Source organism: Lingula anatina, chromosome 3 (assembly GCF_051362555.1).
Source record: "Lingula anatina isolate TDL-2025a chromosome 3, LinAna3.0, whole genome shotgun sequence".
Classification (NCBI taxonomy): Eukaryota; Metazoa; Brachiopoda; class Lingulata; order Lingulida; family Lingulidae; genus Lingula; species Lingula anatina.
In genome coordinates this window covers 11,401,894-11,429,776 of record NC_141769.1, presented here as the reverse complement: position 1 = coordinate 11,429,776, position 27,883 = coordinate 11,401,894, and the positions used below count along the sequence as shown (strand labels likewise).

General features: G+C 37.8%; 5 protein-coding genes and 1 long non-coding RNA gene across 12 annotated transcripts; 3 read left to right on the top strand and 3 right to left on the bottom strand.

Moving 5' to 3' along the window:
* Nucleotides 1-435: 435 nt before the first annotated feature.
* Nucleotides 436-6,539, top strand: LOC106166221 (acidic mammalian chitinase). 4 transcript variants are annotated; one of them, XM_087007439.1, is made up of 9 exons: nt 436-779; nt 1,672-1,716; nt 2,157-2,361; nt 2,646-2,898; nt 3,131-3,255; nt 3,459-3,582; nt 4,808-4,993; nt 5,426-5,560; nt 5,918-6,539. In XM_087007439.1, the coding sequence occupies exons 3-9, from the start codon at nt 2,228-2,230 to the stop codon at nt 6,047-6,049; spliced, it is 1,089 nt and encodes a 362-aa protein (XP_086863565.1). In that variant the 5' UTR covers nt 436-779; nt 1,672-1,716; nt 2,157-2,227; the 3' UTR covers nt 6,050-6,539. The 4 variants fall into 4 exon arrangements, with proteins under 4 accessions (XP_086863565.1, XP_086863563.1, XP_086863566.1 ...); XM_087007437.1 differs by having other exon boundaries at nt 1,588-1,716; XM_087007440.1 differs by having other exon boundaries at nt 436-784.
* On the bottom strand, nt 6,228-10,902 carry LOC106162327 (organic cation transporter protein). Its single transcript, XM_087007431.1, has 9 exons — nt 10,348-10,902; nt 9,901-10,004; nt 9,484-9,638; nt 8,739-8,907; nt 8,196-8,420; nt 7,646-7,860; nt 7,238-7,346; nt 6,714-6,932; nt 6,228-6,439 (listed from the first exon to the last, which is right to left on the bottom strand). Exons 1-9 carry the CDS (start codon nt 10,900-10,902, stop codon nt 6,364-6,366), a joined length of 1,827 nt encoding a protein of 608 aa, XP_086863557.1. The 3' UTR covers nt 6,228-6,363.
* Nucleotides 10,718-13,502, top strand: LOC147762913 (uncharacterized). Its single transcript, XR_015333313.1, has 3 exons — nt 10,718-10,854; nt 12,842-12,925; nt 13,439-13,502. It is a non-coding gene; the product is annotated as an uncharacterized LOC147762913 (long non-coding RNA).
* LOC106162330 (organic cation transporter protein) lies at nt 13,496-19,708 on the top strand. Of its 4 annotated transcripts, none has more exons than XM_087007434.1 (10): nt 13,496-13,553; nt 13,921-14,628; nt 14,980-15,083; nt 15,630-15,784; nt 16,032-16,200; nt 16,424-16,651; nt 17,082-17,296; nt 17,856-17,964; nt 18,290-18,508; nt 19,022-19,708. In XM_087007434.1, the coding sequence occupies exons 2-10, from the start codon at nt 14,098-14,100 to the stop codon at nt 19,104-19,106; spliced, it is 1,815 nt and encodes a 604-aa protein (XP_086863560.1). In that variant the 5' UTR covers nt 13,496-13,553; nt 13,921-14,097; the 3' UTR covers nt 19,107-19,708. The 4 variants fall into 4 exon arrangements, with proteins under 4 accessions (XP_086863560.1, XP_086863558.1, XP_086863561.1 ...); XM_087007432.1 differs by having other exon boundaries at nt 13,496-13,564; XM_087007433.1 differs by having other exon boundaries at nt 13,517-13,589.
* Nucleotides 19,709-20,690: 982 nt separating this feature from the next.
* On the bottom strand, nt 20,691-24,998 carry LOC106166189 (organic cation transporter protein-like). Its single transcript, XM_013544663.2, has 9 exons — nt 24,274-24,998; nt 23,975-24,078; nt 23,496-23,650; nt 23,218-23,386; nt 22,712-22,939; nt 22,217-22,431; nt 21,863-21,971; nt 21,302-21,520; nt 20,691-20,841 (listed from the first exon to the last, which is right to left on the bottom strand). Exons 1-9 carry the CDS (start codon nt 24,781-24,783, stop codon nt 20,691-20,693), a joined length of 1,860 nt encoding a protein of 619 aa, XP_013400117.2. The 5' UTR covers nt 24,784-24,998.
* A 532-nt stretch (nt 24,999-25,530) lies between these two features.
* Nucleotides 25,531-27,274, bottom strand: LOC106166196 (uncharacterized). The gene is made up of 3 exons (XM_013544671.2): nt 26,792-27,274; nt 26,315-26,387; nt 25,531-25,938 (listed from the first exon to the last, which is right to left on the bottom strand). The coding sequence occupies exons 1-2, from the start codon at nt 27,257-27,259 to the stop codon at nt 26,352-26,354; spliced, it is 504 nt and encodes a 167-aa protein (XP_013400125.2). The 5' UTR covers nt 27,260-27,274; the 3' UTR covers nt 25,531-25,938; nt 26,315-26,351.
* Nucleotides 27,275-27,883: the final 609 nt, after the last annotated feature.

The following is a 27,883-nucleotide window of genomic DNA, read 5'->3' as shown; positions in this document are numbered from 1 at the left end:
GCAATTTCCAAGGGGGTCTTTTTCTAATAAAAAAAAATGGAATTAATTGATCCAATGGAAATGACATCTAGACCAAATATTGATAAAAAGTGGGCCTTTTCTGGGCCTGGATGTATATTTAAAACGTCTAACACACGCTTACAGACAACTAATTTACCAGCTGTCTCACTATTTAATGTGCAGTGGAGTTTTTCTCTGTATTATCTGTACAACTCACACCACACATTTATAAAAATATCTTAATGTTCCGAAAGCATCATGAATACAGGCCTATCGGAGTAAACAAAGACACAGACAAGTCATTATTTATCAGATGCATGACGATAAGAAATGGGAACGAATGTGACTGGTTTTTTTCTCCTGCTGTGTGACCTGATGAATTTACATATGATATGAACACCTGGGAGATCTGATGACTCTTCGCTTTTTATATAGTAGACTAAGACGCTGCGATAGACATCTGTTGAGAAAGCGGCTGACCACACCAAGTTAATACTGTCTGACCTGCATATGCGTATGGTCAGTGTATTGGAAACAATAGTCATAGCACTGTGACCGTGATTAATCTTTATTCCCGTGACCGTGCAAGTGAATAGTAGAATTCAACGCCGTGTAGTTATTAGCATCATTGCCAGTAATAGTAAACGCATACTTATGGAGGAAATTGATGTCTTGTGAGTCAACTGCTGATAAATGAGGCTGTGAATATCTTGTGCACTTCTGACTGCTCCTGTTCATCAAAACACAAGACAAAACCAGAATGCTGTAGGTTCATCAAGGTACGGTATCTAACTCAATTTGTACTATATATATATATATATATATATATATATATATATATATATATATATGCTCAATCCTTAATATTTTGGTACTTTAAATGTCAGATGTCTATTGCAGATTAATATTTCACTATATTGTATTAAAAGTTCGGTATCTACGGATTAACTCATCGTGTACCTGATCTCGTGTTGTTAGTCTTTTTCCTTTTCCCAGTCCATCAGAATTTTCATTCTTTCCCCTCATCAAGAGTCTAGAATACCATATGTACCACAGGCGCTACTTGAAATCTGCTTATATATATTGTAGGCTTTAACAGGCGTGCGCTCAAAGCGTTTTTCTCAACCTGTGGTCTTAGAAACACAAACACAGCCACACACACACACACACACACACACACACTGGGAGTCAGGACCATGTGATGCATGATCAAAAGCAAGAGATTCGCACAAAGTAGTAGATGACATTTTTTCCAAGTTCGAGATCTCGGTATATTGGGGTCTACCCTTATAGATAATAATGATTATATTGAGCACTACAAATAGCAACAAATTCGATAGTGCAAGTTGCTTGCTCGATACAGTGATACGAGAGCATTGATAATAGAATAATGAAAGCATTGTAGACACTACAGATAATCATACATAACTTTTACTATTCGATTATCTATGCTCTCATATCACAGTATCAATCACGCAACTTACTATGTTATCGGATATGATTACCATTATTGCAGCATATACACTGTATGTATGTATGTGAAGCTGCACGCATATTATTCTGGACCATTTACTGATTTTTCCATAGTATTTTGTGTCACCGTTGTGGACTTGTGAGGCACTGGCGTCACCATGAGTACTTACAGGAGTATTTGCATTCTGCTACTTACGACTGCTGTCACCTTGGAATGTACACGAGGGACAGAAAACAACGAAGGTATTTGGATTTTGTTAATTATCTAAAAGCATCATTTTGCAATTACTATTTCCACTTGACCAAATGTAAAATGTTTTTTGAAAATTAAAATGAAAGGGATAATATGCATGCAACAGGAAGTAGGCACTAAAATATCTAATCAGTATGAATGATGCATAGTAATCGCTATTTCAATATGATTCAGCTTGCAACAGGTTGAAGAACTGTTGAAATAATAATAATGATAATAAAATAATAATAATGATAATAATAAATAATGAAAATATTTAAATAACATACTTATATTTTTAAAAGTATACAAAACAAGCTATTCAGCGTTGAAAGTGATTGTGCACATCTATTAATAGCTAACGTTTATGTGGTTTAAATTACAAATACATTTTTTCTACATTTAGCACTTCCTTGTACAAAATGATCAGTCTTTAATTATATCATTGCAGTTCAAGTATCAACCCCCACATCCAAGTCATTATTTTGCTTCTTCACCAACTGGGCCCAGTATCGCCAAGGCATGGGGAAGTTCTTTCCGGAACAGGTGGACCCCCACTTGTGCACGCACGGCGTTTACGCTTTCGCCAAGCTGAACGGAAACCAACTGGCCCCCTATGAGTGGGACGATGACTCCACGCCTTGGAAAAAAGGACTGTAAGTGGATCACGTGAGATATTTGATAACTTTCAGAGGGAGATCTAATGGATAAATTTTATTAATTGCGTAACAATTTACTTTCGGCAATTTACTTTCAACTTGAACCACATGCTGTTGATTTTGTTTTTTTCCAAATTTTCGAAAAATCGTGTCATTAAGAAACAAACAACCGCCTTGGTTTATTAATTTTCCTTTTTAACTTAGTTATTTTCTAACAATTTATCAGGACCGTAGCGTTTAAAATTATAACATAAGTTGTGCATTTAAACATATTTTGCTAGGTATGAACGTTTCAATGACCTTAAGAAGATTAACCCTAATTTTAAAACACTTCTTGCTGTGGGTGGCTGGAACATGAAATCTGAGCCATTCAGTCAAATGGCGGCAACTAAGGAAAGCAGGCGAGAGTTCGTCATGACGTCAATCCAGTTTTTGAGGAACAGAACTTTTGATGGTCTTCTGCTAGATTGGGAATACCCAGGAAGCAGAGGAGGAAAGCCATCGGATATAAATACATTTACTGAACTTCTGCAGGTAAAAGATAATACGCGATCAATCCTTCGTTCCAGCAAATGTTCTTTATGGGCTAAAAAAAAAACTATATAATTATCCAAATTGATTTACATTTATTAACGGGAAACCTCGTTTTAACTAAATCAAGGAAACGGTCAACATTAGATAAAAAAAGTCTACCATACATTCCTGCGTAACATGGGACTTTAAATAATATCAAGTAAGTCAAGATATGTCATTAACGTTGTTTCAGGAATTGCAAGCGGCTTATACAGAGGAAGCAAAGAATTCTAACAAAACAAAATTATTGCTAACTTCAGCAGTTGCCGCAGGTTTAAAGTACATCAAATACGCATACGATGTTCCAAAGATTTCAAAGTAAGTCGTATTTCATTAGAATTTCGATTTTCTTTGTAATATTTTCATTTTCCAATCCTTAAATAAAAGTATATGTCATGAAAACACTACAATTGGGAGGAGATACCGATATACAATTGAGAGATATCAGGCAATGGCAAAATTACACCGCTAGCTTGATCTTTGCCAAGATCCCTTGAACATGCATTAATACCATGTTTCAGAACGTTAGACTACGTCCTGGTCATGTCATACGACCTGATGGGTCCATGGGCCAATGTGACCGGGCTGAACAGTCCTCTGTATCCATTTAAAGGAGCCAAGGGGCCCGATACCCAGCTTAACGTGGTAAGTTGATATTGCATAGAGGTGGAAAAAACCTTCATCATTACCACGACTTATTGGGATTTATCCTTTAACACCGCCTTGACTAATGCCGAGAGGAGGGTTTCCCAAGAGTCTTCAAATCTCAGGATGCACAAGACATGACTCTTATGCTTTTCTGGTATCATTATTTGCACGTGCATGTTGTATTGGTACTCGTTGGCTTGAATTTATAAGGATGCGTGTCTATCGATTCTAGGACAATTCCCCCCCGGACAATTCCCCCCGGACAATTCCCCCCCGGACGATTCCCCCCCAAGAAATATATATTAATATACAAATATAAAGTAGAAAGTGTAAAGTTTTAAACATTTCATCTATTTTATTAACATTTTTAGTGTGATAATATAACATCATCATGAAACAAATTATTTTATAACAAATTCCCGTTTCGTTGAGTACAAGTACAGGAAGATTTATTAAGTATCTAATCGAAGTATAACCACCTATCCTTCAGGTAAAAGTGGGGTAAACAGATGAACAGGTAAAAGATATTTTATAAATATTTTAGTGTGGTGGGTGGTGGTCAAGCAATTAAAAGTGACAAATCGTCACAGGGATACCTGGATAAGCGAGAAAATCTGTTTACCCCACCTCTCCCTAGAGATGCACCTTTATTCAAGACTTACTGAATCAAGGGGGGGGGGGGGGAGAGAAATAAAGCAATTAAAAGTAACAGTTAATTCATCAAAGGGCTACCTGGATGAGTGAGATCAACTGTTTACCCCTCCTTTACCTGGAGATATATATTCTTTGATCAGATTTTTAATAAAATGTTCTGTACTTCTATCTCGAAAATTTAATGTACTTGTACTCCAAGAAAATAAATTTTTAATAAAATTAATATTATCTATCCTTGATTTGCATCATCACACAAAGAAATATTCAGAAAATGGATGAAAAGAACTTTGAACTTTGTATTCTTTACTTTATATTTTTGTATATAAATATATATATTCTTCGGGGGTGGGGGGGAATCTTCCGGGGGGAATTGTCCGGGGGGGAATTGTCCGGGGGGGGGGGAATTGTCCTGATACCGTGTCTATCATTTATTTTAAAATCTTAAAAGACCACACTTATATATGTAAGTTAAGAAACTTACATATGAAGACCCTTAACTTGAAGGTACATGTTCTGTACTTGCATTTTAAATAACACATTTTGAAACGTCTCTTTTACCTTATTTCAGGAGTGGGTTATGAAGTATTGGGAGAAAAATGGATCGCCAAAAAATAAACTAATTGTAGGACTTCCAACATATGGGCACACTTTTACCTTAGTCGATGACAAAGACTGCGGCATCGGTGCTCCTGACAAGGGGGCAGGACCAGCAGGAACGTTTACAAGACAAGCCGGATTCCTCGCTTACTACGAGGTATTACTTATATGAAAGTTATTAGACGCAAGGCTTATATTACTGATTCACCTTTCACGTTTTAAACATTAGCTTGACATGTGAAAACACTAAATATGTGAAAATATTCTACAACTACCTCTAAAAAAATGTCAAAAACTGTAAATCATACAAATTGGTAGAGATTACGGAACGATTAATTGGGATAAAAGCTTTCTCTGTGACAAGATTGCTATAAACTCAAGACACTCTGTGGCGGATGTAGGGCGGGTGTCAGGGGGCCCTGACGCCCCTTCGATTTCTGACAAAAAATCACACCAATACTCCCCTCATAAAAACCGGACCAATTGGCACCGCCAAAGGGGGAGGGGGGAGGGTCAGCTTTGCATCCGAGGCCTGTCGGGTCCCCCTAAAAATAATCCTGGATCTGACACTTAAAATTTTTGTCTTTAGATTTGCAGCCTCTTAAAGCAAGGCTATAAGTATGTCATGGACGATACAGCCAAGGTGCCATACGCTTATGGAAAGGCTCAATATGGAGGAATGGAGTGGATTAGTTTTGACAATCAGATAAGTTTGAAAACCAAGGTAGGATTTTAAAAAAATATCTTTATTCACGTAAAAATCTTTGTCTTGGTTGCGGAATGTCTTGTTATTTATTTTTTGTTTGTGAGGATAAGGATAAGAAGTTAAATGTAACAAAGTAAAGGCCAACAACACCATTTGAATAAATAACCTTGATGCAAAAAAAAAAACAAAAAAAACATTGAAAATGAAAAAAAGCACATTTCATATTTCGAAGGACGAGAACTAGTGGTAGAGCGCTGTCAATCAGTGGTGAGAAAAACGCCAGTAATTCTTGCACACATTTAAATGTGATGATTAGTGTTAAACTAGTCGCTTTTCCATCGTTAGACACATATAGATAAAAGCGCTCCGTTTTAGGTGGAATGGATAAAAGCCCAAGGTTATGCTGGCGCCTTCACGTGGGATTACGCCTTGGATGACTTCAGTGGTGCCGGATGTGGCCAGGGGAAATACCCTCTTCATAACGTTATCAAAAATGGACTAATGTAATACTGGTTTATCTGCCCAGTCTCTGGCGATGTCACGATGTTTTGAAGTGGGAGACGTGTCAAGGGAAGACACGACTATATTAAGACAACCCATGTGTACTGTGCTTGTCTGTTAGCATTGAGCGTTACAAACGAGTACTTGCGCCTTCAGCACCTTCTATGTGCGAGTAGCAAAAACCCATGAGAACAAAATTTAATCCTAACTTTTAAGTCAAATTAAAATTAAAATTTGCGGCTTGCTTGTATAAAATTATATAGAACAAATTTGAGTGAAGTCGATATAACAATTTGAAGAGATTAAAATTACACTGGACATCAGGCATCCATGGCTTGCATTTCTGTCTCCTTTGCCGCTTCGTCGCTTTGTGGTACCTTTTTCCAGAACTTCATGCTGTTGAGTTTAAAACGTGTTTATTGTTATTAATAAAAATGACACCTGTCGTCATGCTTTAACAACGTTAGAAAATCAATAAATATTTTATCTTCTTTAAGAGCCGTTTTTTCTTTTCTTTTGTTTCTTTTTTTTTAATTTTAAATTTCGCTTATTAAATCGTATTTGGTGTGTTGATTCTAAAATATTCGAAGTAAATGAATGCCATTCAGCGCAAAGACTGTCATACATTTAAAACGACAATAATAAAAATGCAAAACGGTGTAAATATTACCTCCTTTCTGCAAGCATAACGTCCAGTTCCTCCATTGTTTGAGGCAGCGGCTTCCCTAATGTCTCCCTCAAAAATAATGACATCACTCCGGCAGATATGGCCATACAACCCCAAACGACGGATGGAAGAGGCTTGAAGAATTGACTTAGAAGCAAGATTTGAGGTGCGACAACTCCTCCCAGACGCGCCATCGAGGCGGCGAAGCTAAGGCTCACGTTTCTGAAAAGAACACGTGTATTATCATTCGTGGTTCATCTGTATGCAGGATTATACTATAATTTTCAACAGCTTTGAAAAGTGCACATAATTTGTATCAGTACACATATGTATGTCTACCTTACTGTGCGTGAAGCAAACACTTCCAGCTGAAATTCTAAGAAAACGTAGAGAGCTCTTTTGTTATATACTCTATAAGAAAAAAAATGTACAAACGACAAGCTTATATGCAGTATTCGCCATTTTCTTGTGAGAAAGAAATGGATAAATTTTGTCAGAGAGCCACATTGTCAGAGAGGCAGACAGACCTAATAACTGTTGGGTAAGACTCAGCCGCTAGCATGCAGATTACAGCTCCCCCGCCTCCTATCATCATTTTACCAATGAGTGCCAATGTGACTACCAACCAATGCATATCTAAAAAGTACAAAGATTCTATCATAAAGGAATATTGTCATGTTGGAGGATCTGGTATTTGTTATTTCTCTGTCGGTCACAATGAATTACTCGTACTCGGGTATTCATAGGGTAACTTTTTTTTGTTTAATCTATATCTTTTGATTCCGTGTAATCAGTAACTGGGTGAAGCATTCTTATATAATCATTAATTAAAAACACGTATGCATACAAAAAATGTTGACTTTTGTGTGTTGCCATTTCATAAAACTATTCCATTCCTAAATGTAGCTCGTGCATATATTAATAAAATGTTTCACCTTTAGGTATAACTCCGGTCAATACGCAAGCAACTCCACCAACACACATAGAAAAAAAGATTATTTTCCTCCTTCCAATTTTGTCTAGAAGAAACATAGACAGCACCATCCCTGGAACGTCTGCGGCGCCAAGCAAAGCAAAATTAAGGTATACATTGGCACCCAACCCCTCGGCGTTTAACGCTAAGCCAGAGTAACCTATATTACTGCTAAACCTGAAATAAACAAATAACAGCGGTGTACATTGATAGAAACTCTCGAGGTCTAACGCAAGATTACGATCGTCAGATATAAATGTATCTTGTGAAGGGCTGTTGTTGACCGACGTTCACTGACGTCTCATGACATTTGCTCCCAACACCACATAGATGTTTGACATAAATGAAACCTGGGTGAAATTTTTAGAGATAAAATTTAATATTTTGTCACACATTTGCTACTGATAAGTCAACAATCTTTTAGAAGAACGCGTATTTATGTCTCACATTTTGTAATGTTCAACATTGAATATACAGTATATAAATTTTACCATCAACGTTTTATTTCTCACCAAACGAAAACAAGGGTAGTTGTCATGACCGCTCTCCTCCAGGTTCGAAACAAATCAATAAAAGTATGTGTCGTCTGCTTCACTTCGCTCTTCTCCTTGAACAAACTCTCCCACACACTGTCTTCCAATTCAACTTTATTTGTCTTGGCTACTTTGGCTATGATAACCTTAGCGTCTTCATAACGCCCACGTGCAAGAAGCCAGCGTACAGATTCCCCGAAGAAGCTGAAAATGACAACTACTTTTACAAGTCTTTTCTGTACATGTTACTAGCATTTGGATTATGTTTCCAATACGCTAATGGTAAGAAAATGCATGTGCTAGCTATGAAAATACCTTGAATACGTATTGTAACTGAGGGTTAAATAAAGTTTTATTGTTTGTATGAAAAAAGTTTTTTAAAAAAGCTGTAGCCAACCGTGGATTTTGCCCTTAGCTCTTTTTCTCAAAACCAGTTTTTATCTTAACTTATCCTATTCCATGCTACCTTAATATCGATTGAAAGAATATAGCTATATATTGTCACTGTTAACTGTTACGTACAACCAGAATGCTATGAATATTACTCCCGGAGCACTTGCCACCAGCGCTAGATGGCGCCAATTACGGAGAAAGTACGCCTCCAATGCCAAAAAAGAATGACCGAGTCCAAAACAGATGCTGATCCCCATCCCTGCAATTCGTCTCTTCTTCGGGCCCACCCACTCCATACCTGAAAAAATCAAAACAGATGTGAAGATGGCGGATTCAGGATAACATGCATGAAACCAACAAAGGCAAACTAGCACCTCCTTGGCGGAGGTTAAATGCTGCAGTTTGGTGAATTTGACAGTACTAGTATGTGCACAAAACATGCTTCTGCGGACGTGAGAGTGCGCTTTTTGGCCCACTCTCCCTGGTATAAATTCCTTCTCCAAAAGTAGACTACATGTATATTTTCTTCATACAAAACCAGGGCCGTAGCCTCCGGGGCTGTACTTATGACTGTACTTATGGCAAAATGAACCCACAATTTCTGACTTCCGATTGAGCAGTAAATAACAGTTAAAATGCACCAGAATGCAGTATTATACATACAATTTTTTCAAAAATTTCCACACCGTGGGAGGGGGACACCCCCGACCACACCCTCCCCCCTCGGGAGCTTCGCCCCCTCGTGTCCGCTTACTGCCCCCCTGACATTTTGCTCAGGCTACGGCCCTGAAAACTGTGCCCATCTTATATCGTTCAAATGTAATTACAAGTCCTAAAATAAAAGTAAAGGCAAAGTGAAAAAAACGTCGTTTACCAAGAGTGTAGATGGACTGGAATACACAGGCATCGCTGGCTCCTTGTATCACATACAGCACCGTAAAGACGATCATGTTAGGGGAGAACGCTAGTGCCACACCTGACAATGCTAGCAGAATCATTCCCACTAAGAACACCGGACGCCTGCCAAACCTGGAACGTGACACAAAAGAATTACGCTACTGGAAATGAAGAGTTTTTTCTTTCACAAGCTCTTATGTACTAATCAAAATAAATCAGGATGAGCGCGGGGGCTCTGTGGCTGTCTTACGTGATACCCAGGTTATTTAGTTGTCTATCGCTCAAACTGTATGATATTATGTACAGCATGAACCAGTCGCAGCCTTTACCGGTCATAGGTAAGCATGACTTCAGAAATTTTAAGCGACGGTACTGCAGCGAGATACATACTCACCTGTCAGCCGCCATCCCAGACAGTAACGTTGCAGCCAGTTTCCCAGCAAAGAATACAGAGGTTGTTGTTCTTAGCTGCCATTTATTCTCACAGCTCAAATCGAACTGAAAAGAGGAAGTAGCTAGCAAAAAAAGATGTTTCTGAAAACGTCATCACTCACCCAATTCCGTAGACACAATAACGGACTATAAACCCTTTCTTTATTCTGTTTGTCGTTTTTGAATCACTTTTGTAGTGAAGACGGGAATTTTTTTACGTGCACTGTATGTCCAATTTTTCACGATGACTGGTTTTTCCCCTGCAAAACGCATCTTTATAATGACCCTCATATGTTTACTGATCTAATACTGGGGTTTTCATGCAGAAATGTGAGTCTGTCCAAGTGAAGAACTGTTACCTTTAACTTAAAGGTAGGTGGATTTGGTGTTTCTGTCTCTTTATACATACCTCTGATACTATTGTGGACTGGTAGACGTCTGTGCTGTACACTCGTCCTTCTGGGCAGGGTTGGTTTCTTCTTCTGTCACTTTGAAGAATTTCACCACCATCCCTTGATTCCGTTGTTTGAACGGATTTGTTTGACCAACGATAACGATTCACATCATCAGGTGTTTGATTAAGTTTGTACGCAACGTTTGCGGCAGATATATGGTATTGAACAAAAGCTGTTTTATTGAATGGCACGACATCATTTTCAAAACCTGTGCTATTCAAAAACAAGTCATTTAAAGAATATAGGCTACAGCTGCTGGGTTTGCCATCTTCATTGTGCGGTACAGTGATACGAAGCAGGGTTTCTGACGTCACGGTGCCGATTGTGCTGTTTACATGTTCCACGTGGTGCTGGGGAATCTTGCAGTGATGCTGAGGTACTACACCGTAGAATACAATTCCAAACATTGAGACTACCGAGTACAAGGCTACAAGGCAGATGAGGGTATACCTCTGCTTCTGGTAGGTCCCAAATTGTCCAAGGATCTTTAGAAACTCGTCGAAATGCATATCAGCTAGATTATGATATCGTGGGAGCTATGAAATGAAATACCTGTACTTCGTAACTCGTGTTTGAATTCCATTACATGGCAAGTAAATGAATGATTTAATGTAAGTAAACATGTCCTTGTTACATTTAGTCTCGGATCAAGAACAGGGCATGCTTATCAGAGCAACTTTCTCTGTTAGTTCCTCTTCAAAAACTAGAAAACTCCAAATAGCACAAATTTAACACGGGCTTAACTCGCTGAACGTAAACAAGACCCGCATTCATTCCGTTATATAATTCCAACTAACTGAAGCAACGACGCATATGCACTGCTGATATTAAATAAACCATATAAATTAGACCAAACAAACAAACTGTTCACATTGAACATGTGCAGAAAACCAACCTGTGTCCTGTAATGCGTACACCTGACACGTTCTCTGCTCTATGCGCGACTGTTATTCTGTTATTCAGCCACTGCACGATTACCGTGCTTTTGCATAACAGCTTAAATAGGTCGATGTACAGGATATTAACATCTGCCTTGTGTACATTTCATCTATATACAGTCTCGCTGTTTTGAGAGGCGTTCAAACAGAGATTTAGAATAGAACTGATCTAGGTTAAAACTGAAGCACCGAACGAGGATATTATCCAAGTAGTACCACGAATCTGAGTAAAAAAACGCGGTTGTGGGACAATAAACGGCCTACCTTTTTAAGACTGTATTGTCGAAATAGTCAACCCAGCGGAGTACAGGTTTATTGCGTGTTTCCACTATCTATGGCTAACTTCATATGGAAGCACATTGACATCATTTAGACCTAAGCATCATTATTTTAGTATATCTAAACGTACCACAAGACGTAAGAGTAAGTATGGGCCGTCATCACGTGTGGCATGTCGTTAAATGAAATATTTCGTCCAGTTTTCATTTACAGGATGTGATAACACTTACGCACGCATGCTTTCTGAATAAACTAATGCTTTCATTTTCACAAGAGAAAAAGACAAACTAACGTCATTAAACTTACAGTTTTCTGGATTTGAATTTCTGTTTCTATGTTGGGTGTACTGGTATGTTAGTTTTGCTATTGCGTAAGTTTAGACGGGAACGCAAGGGGAGGCTGTAGCTTGCCCGATGAGACTAACCCCACCTGCTGTTTATGATGTAATTTGAGCATGGACAAAATTATTTTGTCCATGATTTGAGGTACAGTAGGCCTGCCGTGGCACATGCAGAGTAGGTATATACTAAGCACCAAGTAAAACCAAGGAGTTATAACTCCTTGGTAAAACGTAGTTACACTAACATATGATTTAAAAAAAATGGTCTAAAGCCTTGATCAAAGGTAATCTACGTGTATGTTAAGACTCAATATACTGAAACACCTATTTGGGGTGGCAGTTTCCTGATGTCTTAATGAACGTCTAGCTCTTTTTTTTGTGATCGGCAAGCTGCAAAATGTCCACTGTTTTTTTCCTTTGTTGCGTTTTAATTAATTAATGTTATTATTGTTGTTTTTTAGACTGATTTTTCACTTGAAATTCACGGATATCTCTCAGGCTAATTCAGGACACGATTCTTGGCTGTCGCGCTGTAGAAAAAAAGCACAGGAAACAGTACACTTGATCGGAATTGAGAATGTTTGCGTTCATGTTATCGCAGATGACCCAGAATTATTGCCGAGATGACTAAAAAACAAGGTGTCGTAAAGGTCAAACTAGCCGTATCACAGTGAAAATCTTACCTCAGTAACCTTATTTCTTTTTTTAGGTCATTAACTCGATCAATCAAGCGGATACTTGTCTTTAAGGCCGAGGTTTTAGATGCCTCCTTTCACAAAATTGTCTTTAAGACAAGCAGTACGTTTGGCTATGTGGTTTTGCTGTTGTTGATGCATAGATGTAAGTGGACTTGCTTGGCGTTATACGTTCTCGTTCATTTCTCCGTTGCAGAGGTATTGACGGCTGTATATCACCCTTTAAATTGACAAACTCGCATGGATTACACTAAGGTTGTACAGTGCGGTCATAAAGCAGGTACATGTACATGTAACTTAACTTGGCACCCAGTGTCTGTTTCACAAAAAATAGTTATCATGCAGGGGCGGATCCAGAGATATTTTCTGACAGTCTTCCAAATTATCTTTGTTGATCCATCCTCCATTTTTGACCGTCTTCCGACAGAAAAAAATAGATACCCGTCAATGTAAACTTCAAAATCTGACCGTCTTCCGGAAGACCAAGAAGACGACCTAAATCCGCCCCTGTCATGATAAAACTATTAATTAAAGAATCTACTACATTGTAACATGTATTGCTGCTGAGAATAAAAACCGATTTGCTAATAAGGAGCTTAGTTAAAAGGCCGTAAAAAGCGAGGTGAGCGGGCTTTAATTTCAGACTCTTTGTGAGGCGGAACCCATTTCGCTTAGTTTTTATACATGTAAGATGAGGTCTTAACCCCAGAACAGACTTAAGACCTAATGTAAAACAGGCCCCCTGCTCTTACTGTCAGTTTTTTCTTCAGATGTCACGTGATTTACATTACAGAATCTGTGTGACGCGCCGTCATGTACATGTACGTATGCAAATCCGACGTGGGTGACAGTTCAAGATGATCCAGACTGCAGTGCGAAGCAATCAGATGTTGCTGTTCATAAACCGGGTACTGTAGAGGTACAGTGTAGTATCTACCTGGGAGGTTTGTTGTTCTTTGTTGTAATTTTAATTATATTTAAATATATTAAAATATAGTAAGAAACAAATATGTTTTGTTACGAAGTTCAAGCGCATAAAAGTGCGAGTGTACTGATAATATTTTCACTTGGATAATTTTTTTAAGGATTTCGATATTCTTTCCTACGCTGACACCTTATTTAAATATTTTTTATCAAAATATCTACCACCTGGCATCATATTAAAGAAACAAGGCAGTAACAAAAGCTCATTAGGACTCATATCTATGTGTAGTCCTTAGAGAGCCATACAAAAAAAATCGATATTCAATTACTGTGACATTTCTTTGTCTCCAGGAGGTTCCCACTGTGATATAAATCAAGGTGAAGGTTTAGACTTGAATACCCTCAGGCCTAACGAGTTCAACTGGGATCACAATCTCTGCGCCTGGTTGTAGTTGATTTGGTACATTTTCAAACTGGGATTTTTCACAGTCCTTATTCAAAGGCGCGCGCGACTGTGCTTCAACGAAGATGAACTTCGACGATTTCTTGAAGATTTTGGGAGAATTCGGAATCTATCAAAAGCAAAGATGTGCTCTAATATGCGTCGTCGCTTTTTACTCTGTGATATCTACACTGGGGGTGGTCTTCTACGGCGCAGAGCCCTTTCATCATTGTAAAATACCCCAGGAACGTTTAGAGTATGTATCAAGAACGTATGGGAATGTGTCAAAAGAGCAACTTCTAGACATGAACGTGCCTTATACGAAATACGGCAAGCGAAATGGCTGTGCATTATACCGCATGGATATAACGTTAACCAACGGCTCTATTCCCGTGTTTCAAAATATAACTGCAGCAAATGCTTCCACTTTCGGATTATTGCAGCGTCTTATGACTACCTCTTTAGAGAGTGATGTTGAGTATGCGCAGACGGTGAATTTGACAACCTCCTCGGATAGTCTGTGGAATAGCACTGTTTGGAAATCACAGGAGACGTACCCATGTCCTGTTGGCAGATACTACAGTACGGACGAGTATCAGGCCACCATTGTTTCCGAGGTAGATATATATGGCCACAGCGACATAACGTTTGCCTATTCAAAGTGCACCGTGACGTTGTCACACCTGTTTATTCATTTCAATTAAGAAATTATTAAATGCCCCTTTTTCATTTTCATCTCGAACATTAGCAATAACTGGAGAAACGTCACCAAACAATCTTGTTTATAACGCAATAAGCAAGATAATTACAGTCATTCGATCGATATACCGAATGTAATTAAAACGCGCGTTCTACATTGACTGTCATGTCACAGTAAATTAGAAGTTTCCTGCTGTTAAATTATTCTCCCTAAAAGGTTTCAGTTCATTTATTGTCTTATACCCATTTGTTCCACGTGATATTTTCAGTTTGACCTCACGTGCGACAACGCGTGGCAGCTGAGCACGTGCAGTTCCGTTTTCTTTGGTGGTAAACTGGTGGCAATTTTGGTGTCAGGGATTCTCTCAGACAGGTAACTTAATACATTGTACATGTAATTCTAAATGGACATTTCTTCAACTGCTAAGAAAGCACATATTTGAAGAACAGCTTTTTAACTGGGGTGGGCATTTTGCACTTCTTTGTCACTTGAAATGATGATCAATAATTCCTGAAGTTGAGTTTTCTGTACATGTGTCGCATGATCGGATTTTTAGATCATATATCCTTTCGTAAATAAACGCCAAAGAAGTGTTTGCAATAACTTTCTGTAAAAAACACGTTTAGTTCAATTTTTTAATGCATTGATATTTTATCAACCACGCCACGTATAATTTTATAATATGGTCAATAAAATCTAGCGCTGCATTCACACCTTTGAATATCTCTTAAACAAAATATGTCATTCTGTGATAACCTTACTCCAATACAGTTGGGTTCTTGCATTAGGTTACTATTTCCCTGTTTACCGTATTACACGATGTGGTGCCTATGGCGCATTAAGTTAGATTTCCGGTCTAAACTACCCTGTGTTTGAGCGGAAGTTTTGCCACGAGAAATAAACTACACAGTTTTTCAGGTTTGGACGTAGGCCTATTTTCTTGGGAAGTGTTGTAGTATTGACAGCCTCTGGTATTGGGTTAGCGTTTTCTCCTAATATGGCGGTTTTCTGTATCCTCTATGTTATTCAAGGTGCCAGTGATTCCAGCATGTACATATCACTTTATACAATGGGTGAGTAAAGGCAGTTATTTCGTTTTCTAAACTGTGACACATCTTTGAGCAAACAGACCTCCTTTCTCTTACTAAAGTGCAGGCCGTATAACTCACTAGAGTACCCGGGCCTATGTTGTCCATGATGACCAAAAATTAATATGTTTTAAAATGCATTGCTATTTCAAGGTGAAAATCAATTGACAAACTGCATATGAATTTTAAAGTGGATTATGTGCGAATGATGACGTCCCTTTCGCACCACTAGGTATGGAACTGGTGGGAACAAAGTACAGAAAATTAATAGGAATGGGCATGGCAATATCCTTTGGCTTAGGACACACGCTTCTGGCACTTGAGGCATATTTCCTCAGAAATTGGCGCTATCTGGCTTTGGTAGCTTGCTCACCCGCTGTTATTATTATATTCTTTTATTTGTAAGTATGGCTTGGTTGGGACATTTATATCAGTACTTTGGCAATAAATTTAGTTAGACTTATATTATTATCTTAATGCATAATTAAAACGGAAAAATCCAATTCCCGCAGTGAAGGTAAAGTGCATTTTATTTTATTGCTATTACCAATTTATTTATTTTTATTTATTTATTTATTTATTATTATTATTTATTTATTTATTTATTTTTTTTTTGCACACCAGTATTTTCAACGAGTCGGTGAGATGGTTGCTATCACGAGGAAGACACAAAGAGGCTAAAAGAATAATCACTAAAGCAGCACGAGTAAACAAGGTTAAATTAGAAGAAGATACATGGGAACGGCTTTTAAAAGAGGGAGATGAGGAAAAACAAACAAAAACACACTCTCAGCTGGATCTGTTCAGGACCTGGAAGAGAACTGTTCTGACTTTTAAGCTTGCGTTTTGCAGGTAAGAAATTTTTATGGACATAATGTCCGCTTTTTCTGCGATGTTTATTAGTCTGACAGAAACAGAATGGATATCTTTTTTAAAAAAGGAAAAAAATATATATATATATTAATTGTATTGAATTATCGTAACTGACGTTTATTTTTGGCTGAGCAGTATTACATTAATATTTTGTATATAATAGTATTATATTACCTTTGATAATTTTTCTTCGTCAATATGTAGAATATTTTGAACCGCTCTACGGTGCTTATGTTCACTTCTAGCCACAAGGGTTCACAAAATGTTTTGTCAAAATTTTAAGATGTAAAATGCTTTGAATGTGATGTTAGCGTGTTGATACACAATGGAGGGTTGAAACGTGCATATGTATAGTGTATATCTTACAATGTGTTTACATTTTAACAAATAAGGCACGATTACGTTTTAGACTTTCATTCGCTGTGGCCTACTACGGACTTGCTTTAAATGCTCAGGGATTGGGAGGCAATATTTACCTGAACTTCGCCTTATTGGGCGCCGCAGATTTGCCAATTGTAGTACTTTCTTCGATCATTCTTGATAAAACAGGACGACGAAAACTACTGGTCTCTACTTTATTCTTTGGTGGTTTAGCCTGCATAGCGTCTGGTTTGATACCCAAAGGTTGGTAACATGTACATGTACAATAGAAGTGTCACCCCCTGAATCAGAGTAATCAAAGTAGGTAAATCTTGAGTAATTATAGTGCCTGGTCTACTTATAATGTGACAAATGAGTATAAAACCGCTGTACCATGGAAATGTATTGTTGGGTTTTTTTGTGACATTTGATGTTAATAAATTGATACCAGTAGCATATCATTCCATAGCCACTTATCTCCCCCCAAAGTATTGCTTCAGTAGGGGTGACACTTCTATTGTCCAGTGTGTGTATGTACTTAAAACTCATCAGTGCTTTTTCAGAAAGGGAAAACACATTATTTCCTCCACATATCAAAGTTATTTGACCTAAATTGATTTTGTTATGTTAGGATAATGTTTTATTCTCATACGAATCCAAGTAACATATCATTTTCTGTGTCATATTGCGTATGAATATGCGTATGTGAAGTATCAAAGATCTCAAAACCACGATATTAAATTAAGAATTTTCTAGCTGATCATTTTGAAATTCGAAAAATGATCAAGTAGAAAATTAACCCGAATCATGATGTTCGTTTTAGATTTCCAGTGGTTAGTCATTGTATCAGCAGTGGCGGGCAAAATGCTGATCTGCGCAGCTGGTGCACTCAATGACCTCGTCGTGTCTGAAGTTTATCCCACTGTTATAAGGTATCCCACTATTGTTTGGCATTTGAGATTTTATAAATCCACTAATCAACATGCTTACTGTTAACTGAAACGACATTGCGAGATTAGAGTAAGTGGTGTTTAATTATTTTAATCTCTCTGTCGCTTTTCTTTCCTCGTGTTGTACTTATAACATACTTCTGGTGTCCGACCGAATTATTTTGGTTTAAGCTTCATGTACTTTTAAAATCCTTTTTGGGTCAAATTTGTGTTGATGGAAATAATCTTTTAATCTTCTTTGCTGGTAAAAATTTAAAATCCTTTTTGGGTCCAATTCGTGTTGATGGAATTAATCTTCTATTTTCAGGCACACTGGCCTTAGTTTCTGTGTTTCCTTTGGCAGAATGGGAGGTGTTCTGGCCTCACAAATTTTATTTCTCAAAACTATATATCAGCCACTGCCCTTCATCATACTTGGTTCCTTGGCCATAACTGGAGGATTTGTGTCTTTTTTCCTCCCGGAGACCCGAGGAAAGCCACTGTTACAGACCTTAGAGGCATGGGACATAGAACTCAATGGCAGGAGGTAGTGATTTTATTGTCATTCAAATTAGAACTACGAAAGCAGTTTATCTATTCTTGCCCCGCTTCCCTTTACCTGGTGGCTATTTTAAAAAATAAACTAGTGCTTATGACCGACGTGCAATGTCTATTGATTTTAAAGAATATATATATATTAACAGTTTCAAGTTATTTGCCATTGTAACTTGCCTTTTAATTATTGAATGGTTTATTATATATTAAAGTTTTCCTGTACTTAATATTAACCTGTTCCACAGCTGTATACATGCATATTATACGTTAAAAACGTCAAGAAGTGTGTTTCCGATTGTATTGTTACATGTAGTCTTAGGTTCCCAAAACGCAATTCCTTAACATTTCTGTAAAATTAATATATATCCATTTGTAATTATCACTGTATTTCCTTAAAGTCTCCTATTGTCTATCGGACTTCATAACAATTCAATATTTGAAATGTGGGTACTTTGGCTCCTTTCTGTATGAAATTTACGCTCTTTTTGTTGTTTTATCTTTCCAGTTTGAAAAATCAAGCGCAAAAAGATGAAAGAGACGCTGACGAAGTGGAACTTGAAAATATGAAAAGTGACCAAATTGCAACATAGTGAAGTGGATCGAGACCTCTTCACTTGGGTCTTTCACATTGGGAGTTCAAGTGCCTCGCCTACCTCAGCTTATGACACCCTATGTAAAACAGTTATATTGAGAAAGACAAAATTTGAATTATTATACCCTTCGTAAAATTCTTAGACCCCATTCCCAGAGATTAAATCGATCCAACTAGATCGACCTAACTCCCTGGGGGTTCACGCTAAATAGCTGTCAGCCGAGCGGGCACGAAAGTTAATTACCCCCTTACAGCTTGTAGTAGGCGGGACGGACATTTAAGCCGGATTATCTGACAGTAATCTAGTGAGACTCCCCACGGGGATAGATCGATCTAAAATCTATGGGAATGCGCCCTTAGCCTTTGATTGGTCAGTTACAGTGCCCTATTATGAATAGTATGCATGTAGTTTACTGTCTTTCATTATTACTCATAACTAGGCCTCTGATTGGTCAGTTTTAAAACCTGTTAAAAAGGAGATTGTCACATAAGATGTCAAATTTTTCTGGCTGTGGTGTTATTTTCACTACAGTTCATAAAATATTTAGAATATTTTAAATTGTTTAGAAGTGATAAAGGCAGCCGTTACGGTGACACCGACTAAGTATGTTGCATTTCTTGCCGCCATGTACGAAATTGGCAAATCATTAACATCTCATCCAGGTTTAGCCTTACAGAAATCTGAAGCTGACTTCCATGTTGCATAAAAAAAAAAAAACTTGTTGCGGATACCACTGTTAGATTAACAGAAGTGCGATGCGCTATGCACGTGGTGACAATGCATTAGGCAGTGAAGTGGTCCAGTGAACGAATTACATACAAAACAGCAATTGAAGATGCCTTTTACACATAGAAAACAGCAATTGAAGATGCCTTTTACTCCTTGGACGCATGAAGTAGTGATGGAGCACAAATGAGTTTAAAAGTATGTAAAACCACTCAGGCTAAGAGAGTTATACCAGTTGTATTCGTATTGAGAATTGATCTTAAGGTGTAAAAAGTATAAAGTAAAACGTGACTCGAAATAGTACCTGTAGCTCAGATCAGCTCGCGAATTTTAAGCTCGTGATTATTTGATCATTTCACACTTAACTATGACAGATCCATCCAGATGAAGTGAACTACAATAAAAATGCTGATCGTAGTCAATATCTGTACAAATTACTACATACGTTGCTAGAAGTTTAAAACACATAAAACATTTTATTGAGTTTCAGTGTATTAGAAATTCGGTCTATTTGACATGATTTTAAGTAAGACTATTCCTTCGCAAGGAACATGTCATTTCATGGTCAATAAACGTCAAAAAATTTATAAAATAATATTTGTGTACGGCGTATATTCTTGACAGTACAATTTGCCCAAATCCTTGAACCAAACTGAAATGCACATTTATATTTAAGCTAACCAATAAGAATTATACTTTTAAAAGTAATATCTTAAAAGAAAGAGATACGTAAACATTTATTAATCTCAGTCTCAGTCCACCGATTACCAGACTATTTTAGTTAGCCAAACATGACTATTGATAGTTCCAAACCCGGGCGCCAACGGTTGTAATGGATGAAGATGGGGAGATGGGTTAAATATTTGTCACATTAAGGGCTCCGAGTTCCAGCCGCTCAGCTCCATTGGCACGTTTACCGTCAACGTCAACACTGTCATTACTTTGGTCTTTCAACTCTTCACCAGTTTGACGGTCAACGCTCTCGTGGTCCACAGTAAAATTAAGGCTTACAAAGAAAAGAAAACTCAAAACAAACATTTAACAAATTTGTTTCGATTTATAAGCAAAACCAAAAGCAGTCTTCAAATGGGTTCTTACGGAACTCGAGTATTCCAGAATTACAATGTCTTGGTCTGATTTATCGTAAATGGCCATTTATCAAAAATCTGTTCATCAGCCTAAGGTAGAAATGTGACCTTTAAAAAACACCCCAGTATATGTGACAAAAGTATATGTGTCAAAAGAAATAGGCTGAAATATTTTAAGTTCATTAACAATGGTTTATGATTTTGGTGATGACCATCAACATTTGTCAAAGATCCAACTTTTTAGGGTAATATTGGACGAAAATTCGTTCCAAGCGGTAAAAATGATAACCAGCGTAAAAGGGGCTAAAGGGAATTTCAGATATGTCCAGGCCCCGCCTGCCTCAGCCCAGCCCTGCACCGCCAAAACTATATAGTTACCTGCCATGATTAAGTCTGGCATCCCATTCCTCTATAGTCTGTGGGAGCGATTTCCCAAGAGTTTCGGGTAGTAATAAGGCCAACAAGCCGCTACCAACAGCAAGGGACCCCAAAATGATGAATGGCAAAGGCGAATACATCCGGCCAAGGGCTAGGACTTGTGGTGCCACAGCGGCACCCAATCTGGCCACGGACACAGTGAGGGAGATTCCCGACTGCCTGTGAAAAAAAAAAGAGATTAAAATTTAAAACATATCCGGAGGAAACCTAATATTTGGAGCAAGTAAGCAGATGGAACTTCATCACGTGCCTTTCGAAAAGGAATAATAAGTAAGATGCGAACCTATGTAATGGACGCCTGCTAAATACTAATTCAGTTCTTGTGTAGCTCAGTTTGCATTTCACGGTGTGTGCTTGGATTCATATCTTAAATAAAATTAGTGTACTCTTCATTTTACAACCTGACTATAACTTTCAACATAACTTTTATTACAAATTAAATCGTTGGAATGGATATAATCGGCCCGTCATGATTAACGATCTCGTCACTTTTAAAATTACCTTACTACAGTGGGATAAACCTCAGCTGTTAACATTAGCAATACACTTCCCGTAACAGAGACCATCATCTTCCCTATCACAGCCATTGTTATTATCAGCCACTGTAAATCTGGAAGTGTCCGATGGACATCAATTTACAGAATCATTTTTAAATGGCCAAGGAGACAGAGGTAGCTCTCTGCATCAATAAAATACATTTTTCTTTTAAGCAAAGATAGTAGCATTAAATTTGCATTCATTTTAAAGTTAAATCAGGGGATCAGAATACAAACTTTGTAATGAATAATGTGTGACGCACAAGCGTCCCTACCGAGATAACTTATGTTAAGACAGTTACTCAGTCCTTTAAGTTACCTGTAGGAAGCAGGCCTGACACAATACAGGCAATTCCACCGATGCAGAACGTCACAACAATTATACTCCGGCGACCAACTCTATCTACAATAAACACGGCTACCAACAGCCCTGGAACATCTGCAGCTCCCAGTAAGGCAAAATTAATGTATATGTTGCCACCAAGCCCTTCTGAATGAAGTACAATTCCATAGTAGGTCAAGTCGAGAATAAACCTGAAATTATTTTGCAAAAAACTGGCTGAAATATTTGTAGATGTCAATCAGACACGAGCGGGGCGGAGAAAATTCAAAAAGCAAATTTTAAGATATTTGAGTGGATTGTGAAGTAGTGGTACGTACGTAGATCCAATCCTACGAAGCATATTTTGCAATTTCTAGAGAAGCATTTAAAATGGCCGCCAACATATGTACATGACATCTATCTCAAATCACCTTTAAAAAGTTTTAACTTAAAATATTATTTAATTATTCAATTTAGTGGCATCTACCCCACCTGCATGTGGTCATTATTAAAGCAAATTTAGCTCTATGCCAAGTCCTAAACAAGTCAATAGGAGTGTGCGTGGATGTCTGCTTTTCCTCGTCTCCTTCGTTAAAAAGACGCTCCAGTGTGTCCTCTTCAAGCTTAACCTTGTTAACTACGGCAACTTTGGTAATGATCTTCTTCGCCTCCTCGTGCCTGCCACGTGCTAGTAACCACCGCGTTGGTTCTGACAGAAAGCTATCAAGACATGTAAGAAATGTATCTATCCGATTAAAATTATCTTTCAAATAGCAAATGTAATATGAAAAGAAGACATATATCTGTAATATACATGTAGATAATATATTCCAAAAAAAAAAGAAAAAAGGTTACATTCTAATTGTTCCTGCGTCTCATTCCAGGAGTTGTTCTAGTAATAGTTTATCCACATACTGTTAATGGCGGTATCGCTTACTTATCGTCATTGAATCTAGCTGTCAGCAAATTTAACGTTTTATAAAAGAAAGTATACCTACAACCAGGAAAAAATTAAAATGACGCCGGGTGAGCTCGCCACCAGAGCTAAATATCTCCAGTTGGAAAGTAAATAGGCCTCAATGGCTAGAAGGGCGTGTCCTAATCCAAAACACACACCCATAAAAACGCCAGCGATTTTTCTCTTACTTGGACCGACATATTCCATTCCTATAACAAATTGAAAGTGATCAAGTTCGACTTCTAAAATAGAAAACTGCGCTAGAGGTATAATATGAAATAATTAGATCAGTTACTTCAACATGATTTCGACTCTTACCCATTGTATATAGCGCCAGAAACATACTGGAGTCACTGGCGCCCTGGATGACGTAAAGGACACAAAACGTCGACATGTTCGGAGCAAACGCCGATGAAATCCCCGACGCCACCAGTATTATAATGCCAATCAGGAATACAGGGCGACGTCCGAATCTGTGCAGTGAAGAAAAGAGATAATAAAAAACTCCTTCTTTTCATTGATTATGGCAAATTGCCATTTACTGTCTAGATCTCTGACTCTGATTATATATATATATATATATATATATATATATATATATATATATATATATATATATATCTTCATTCTATGTGGGAAGACGTGAATGAAAAAAACTTATATCGTTTGACGTTAACCTACATATCTGACATCTGACAACATTTAGGCCCCGAATCTTTGTTTAACAACATCATCATCATCATCACCACCACTTATATCTTTGCATCAGTAACAGATTCGCCCCTCAGAACCGTCACCTGTCTGACAGCAATCCCGTCACCAGCATTGCCAGCGGTTTAAAGACGTAGAAAACCGAACTGCAGGTGTCGGTTTGCCATGCGTTCTCACACGCAAGATCAAACTGAAAAATTATATGACAGATCAATAGCCGTGATGATGAGTCTCATTGGGTTCCATCACATCACAAAATAAGCCTAATCGATTCTAAAAGATGTCGTAACGTTGATCAACATTCACTTAAAAGCATCACTTATTCTTGAGCGGCCTTTTGCAAATCTAGATCAACAACAAACACGGTGCTAGCACAGTTTTTTACCTCAGAAACAATGGTAGATTCATAGATGTTCTTGCTGTATACTCTTTGTCCGGGGCAGTTATAAGTTTCCCTCTTCTGTCCAGAAGCTTGATTCCAGGGGATATGAAAGACCGATTTAACTGAATCATTAAATGTTATCATTCTTCCATTTAGAACTCTATTTTCGTCAGGTGGAGCGGACGGGAAACTGCTATTTGGCAATGTAGGAAGTGTAGAATTCAGGTACTTTTCGTCAACGCGATACAGTTCACAACCACTGCGCTTTCCTTCCTTTGTGTACGGTACAAACAGCTCTAAAAGCTCTTCACGTGTAACATTTCCATACAGCCTAGTCACGCGTTCTACCTGTGCCGCAGGTATTTTACAATGGTGTTCTGGTTCGGCCCCGTAAAATACTATGCCCAATGTGGATAATACTGAGTAGAAAGTTATCATGCATATCAAAGCGTATCTGCGTTGTTGGTACGTACCGAACTCGCCAAGTATCTTGAGAAATTCATCGAAATTCATTTTGCTGTTGCAATGGGAAACTGTTCAGCAGGTGTTGATTGCTAAACTAATACAATGAGTACACTTAAATTTACCCATAATGCCAGGCGCACACAAAAAAAGCGTCTATATCCCAATATACGATACTGCCGTCACCTTCTGGTCGTGAGGTTTTTCTTATTGCAACAGACTAAATATCCCAACACCGTGAGCTCACATATTCTAGTAAGAGAGCTCGGGTCGATGCGATAAGACGTGACCTTAGATTAAGATTGTAAAGTAAATCAACAAGACAGGTGAGATACGGATGCTGCAATCAGTACCTATTCAAACGCCGTTTTCAGTGTGAGGGGGTGGTCGGTTAAAATCCACATCAAAATAAAAACTAGCTGGGCTTCTGAGAACGTGTTTCCACAGCGAACCTTGCTAAAAACCTTGAGATAGCTTCGAGAAACTTTATTTTTTTTCTGTATATACAGATCCCAAGTATCTTTTATGAGGCCTGTTACCAGAATGAGTTAATATCGGTTCGCTAGTGCTCTGTGCGGGTAAGATACGATAATGGAAATCACTATAACGCCGAACTTTTACTTTTGAAAAAAAAAATAATAATAAAATTATGCTTAAATTCATCAAGTTTTCGATTTCAATTAAAACTGCTACAGTAAAAGAATAAATAAGATATTAAGTGTTCAGGAGAGTGTAAATTAGTAATTAAGTCCTCAAAAAATGCTGCAAAGCATGTGAAAAGACACAACTCTTAAGAGCTAACATATTTTGTAAGTTTATTTAATGTTTGTTTTTAAAACGTGTTAAATAATGGTAATTTAAAAAACGTACAATGATGAGCAATGTGGAAAAATGTTACTTAATGACATCACCGTTGGTGTTATGACTTTACAGCAAACAAAGTATTCAATTGCTTCGCTTGCTAAATAACATCATTTCAACGAAGTGGTTGGCTTATTAAAAAGTTCAGAGATCGAGTTTCTTTAGTTAAAACAATGTATAGCCAAGGCAAGATGTGATGGCACTGGCGAGTCTGTCCGTCATTTGTTAAACTTCCAGCGTGAGCGTCGTTTGGAATGTTCATGTATATGATGACTATAGTTGAAGTATCACGCAAACCTACTGGGGTCTTCAAAATGCACGCCTCTTTGGGGCCTTGTTCATTTCCTGAAATAATAATGACTTGTGAATAATTCTAGTTTTCATTTTATTTAAAATGTGCACAGGCCACTTAAGAGGATTTAGAAAAGGAATCTTTACGATATTGTTTTAAATGCCCATCGTTCTTTGCTTGCATGTAAATTAAGCATTTCTACTCAAGGAAATTATATTCGAGTTCACATCCTCTTTCTTTCTCTCTCTCTCTCTCTCTCTGAGTGTGTGTGTGTGTGTGTGTGTGGGTGAGGGTGTGTGTTATTTGGAAAATAAAGACATTTGTGCTAACACCTCCAATCCAACAGTGACCAAATCAAACTGCAAAAATTGTAACTGAACAAATCGTACAATGGTATACAAAGAAACAAATTAATATCTCTAAACTAACCATTAGGCCTATGTTCAACCTTCTTCGGTCATGACGTCTAACCATGGAGACCAAATTTACCAAAGCCAACTCCCTGGAACATGAAAATGTAAGTTTTGTAATCTATGAAGATTATGTTAGGTCTATTTGCAAGTCAACTTTAATAAGGATAATTTAAGATTGTATGTTTAAAGAAAGCAAGATACATGAACTGAATTATAAAAGGATTTGCCTTTTGATTTCAATTAAGATCTAACGTTCGCTAAGCATTAGCTTTGTTTTTTTATTTTTTCTTCATGTAATTACGCACACACACTGAATATTTGAAAAATGTTTTCTACAGACTGCTTCAAATAAAATTCATATAAATGATGAATTAGAAACTTCCCATCTCAAGTTCAGAAAATTTGTTTCCAACAAAAGTAACTAAAACCTTGAATTCAAATGTGAAAAACTAATGGCACCATTTTTGTTATAATAAAATGAAGTTCCACTGACCTTGCCGAGACCCAGTCCGTAACCAACACCGCCATAGCCGCCGAGGCCGAATCCACCAAGGCCAAAGCCCTTGCCGAAACCGCCAAGACCACCGTATCCGATGCCCTTGCCGAAGCCTCCGATTCCGCCGTAGCCGAAGCCCTTGCCGAAACCGCCGATACCTCCGTAGCCGAGACCGCCAAAGCCGCCGAAACCCTTGCCGATGCCGAAGCCACCAATGCGACCGATGCCACTGCCGTAGCCAACTGGATATCCCTTCAGGCCTGGGGCGGCGTAGGCGACGGCGGCGAGGGCCAGGAGGAGAGCGATGCACTTCATCATCTTGACTGTGGAGGTTGTTACCTTTAATGCAGTGGAGTAAAGACAGTGTTCTTCCCTTTGCCTTTTATAGGCCCCAGCACCCTGGTGTTCTGTGCGTGATGTTAAACATTTTCCAAGGTCGTGCATGGAGCGTTGATGCCATGACATAAAGGCTTTGTAAGCTGGACAGCAAATTTACAACGCTGCTTCTTGTTCATGAATTTGAATCTCAAAATTCCCACCACAAAATTAACAAGGCTTTTAGTCGAATAATGTGCAACATAACAATATTCCCTTTTCAAGGTGAAGATATTAGAGCCTTTTATATCATTTATCTATTTCATTTGAGATACAATGTGAAATTCCACGATACAAAGATAACGTTTTGGCATATTTTAATGAGTTAATTTTGGCTAAAGGCTGATTGTGAAACTAAATATGTAATTTATTTTAAAGGCATATGGCATAACATTTATTTTGTATCAAAATTTAAAAAAAATTGTTGTGGATAGATTTGTAAGAACAACACCGATGATTTTAAAAAAATATATTAGAAAATTTTACGTTTGTACGTTACAATACTAATGGAAACTAGGGGAAACGTTCTTCGGATTTAACATACTGTACACAAATATAATCCTCGACACGAATGTTGTTATAAAAAGCATTTAACAAAACAAAATAATGTGATTATAAAACACTTGAACAGTCAAAATATAATGAAATATGCACTGAAGATCAGATTGTTCAAAATATAAGTGTGACATTAAAAAAAAAAAAAACATTTTACAA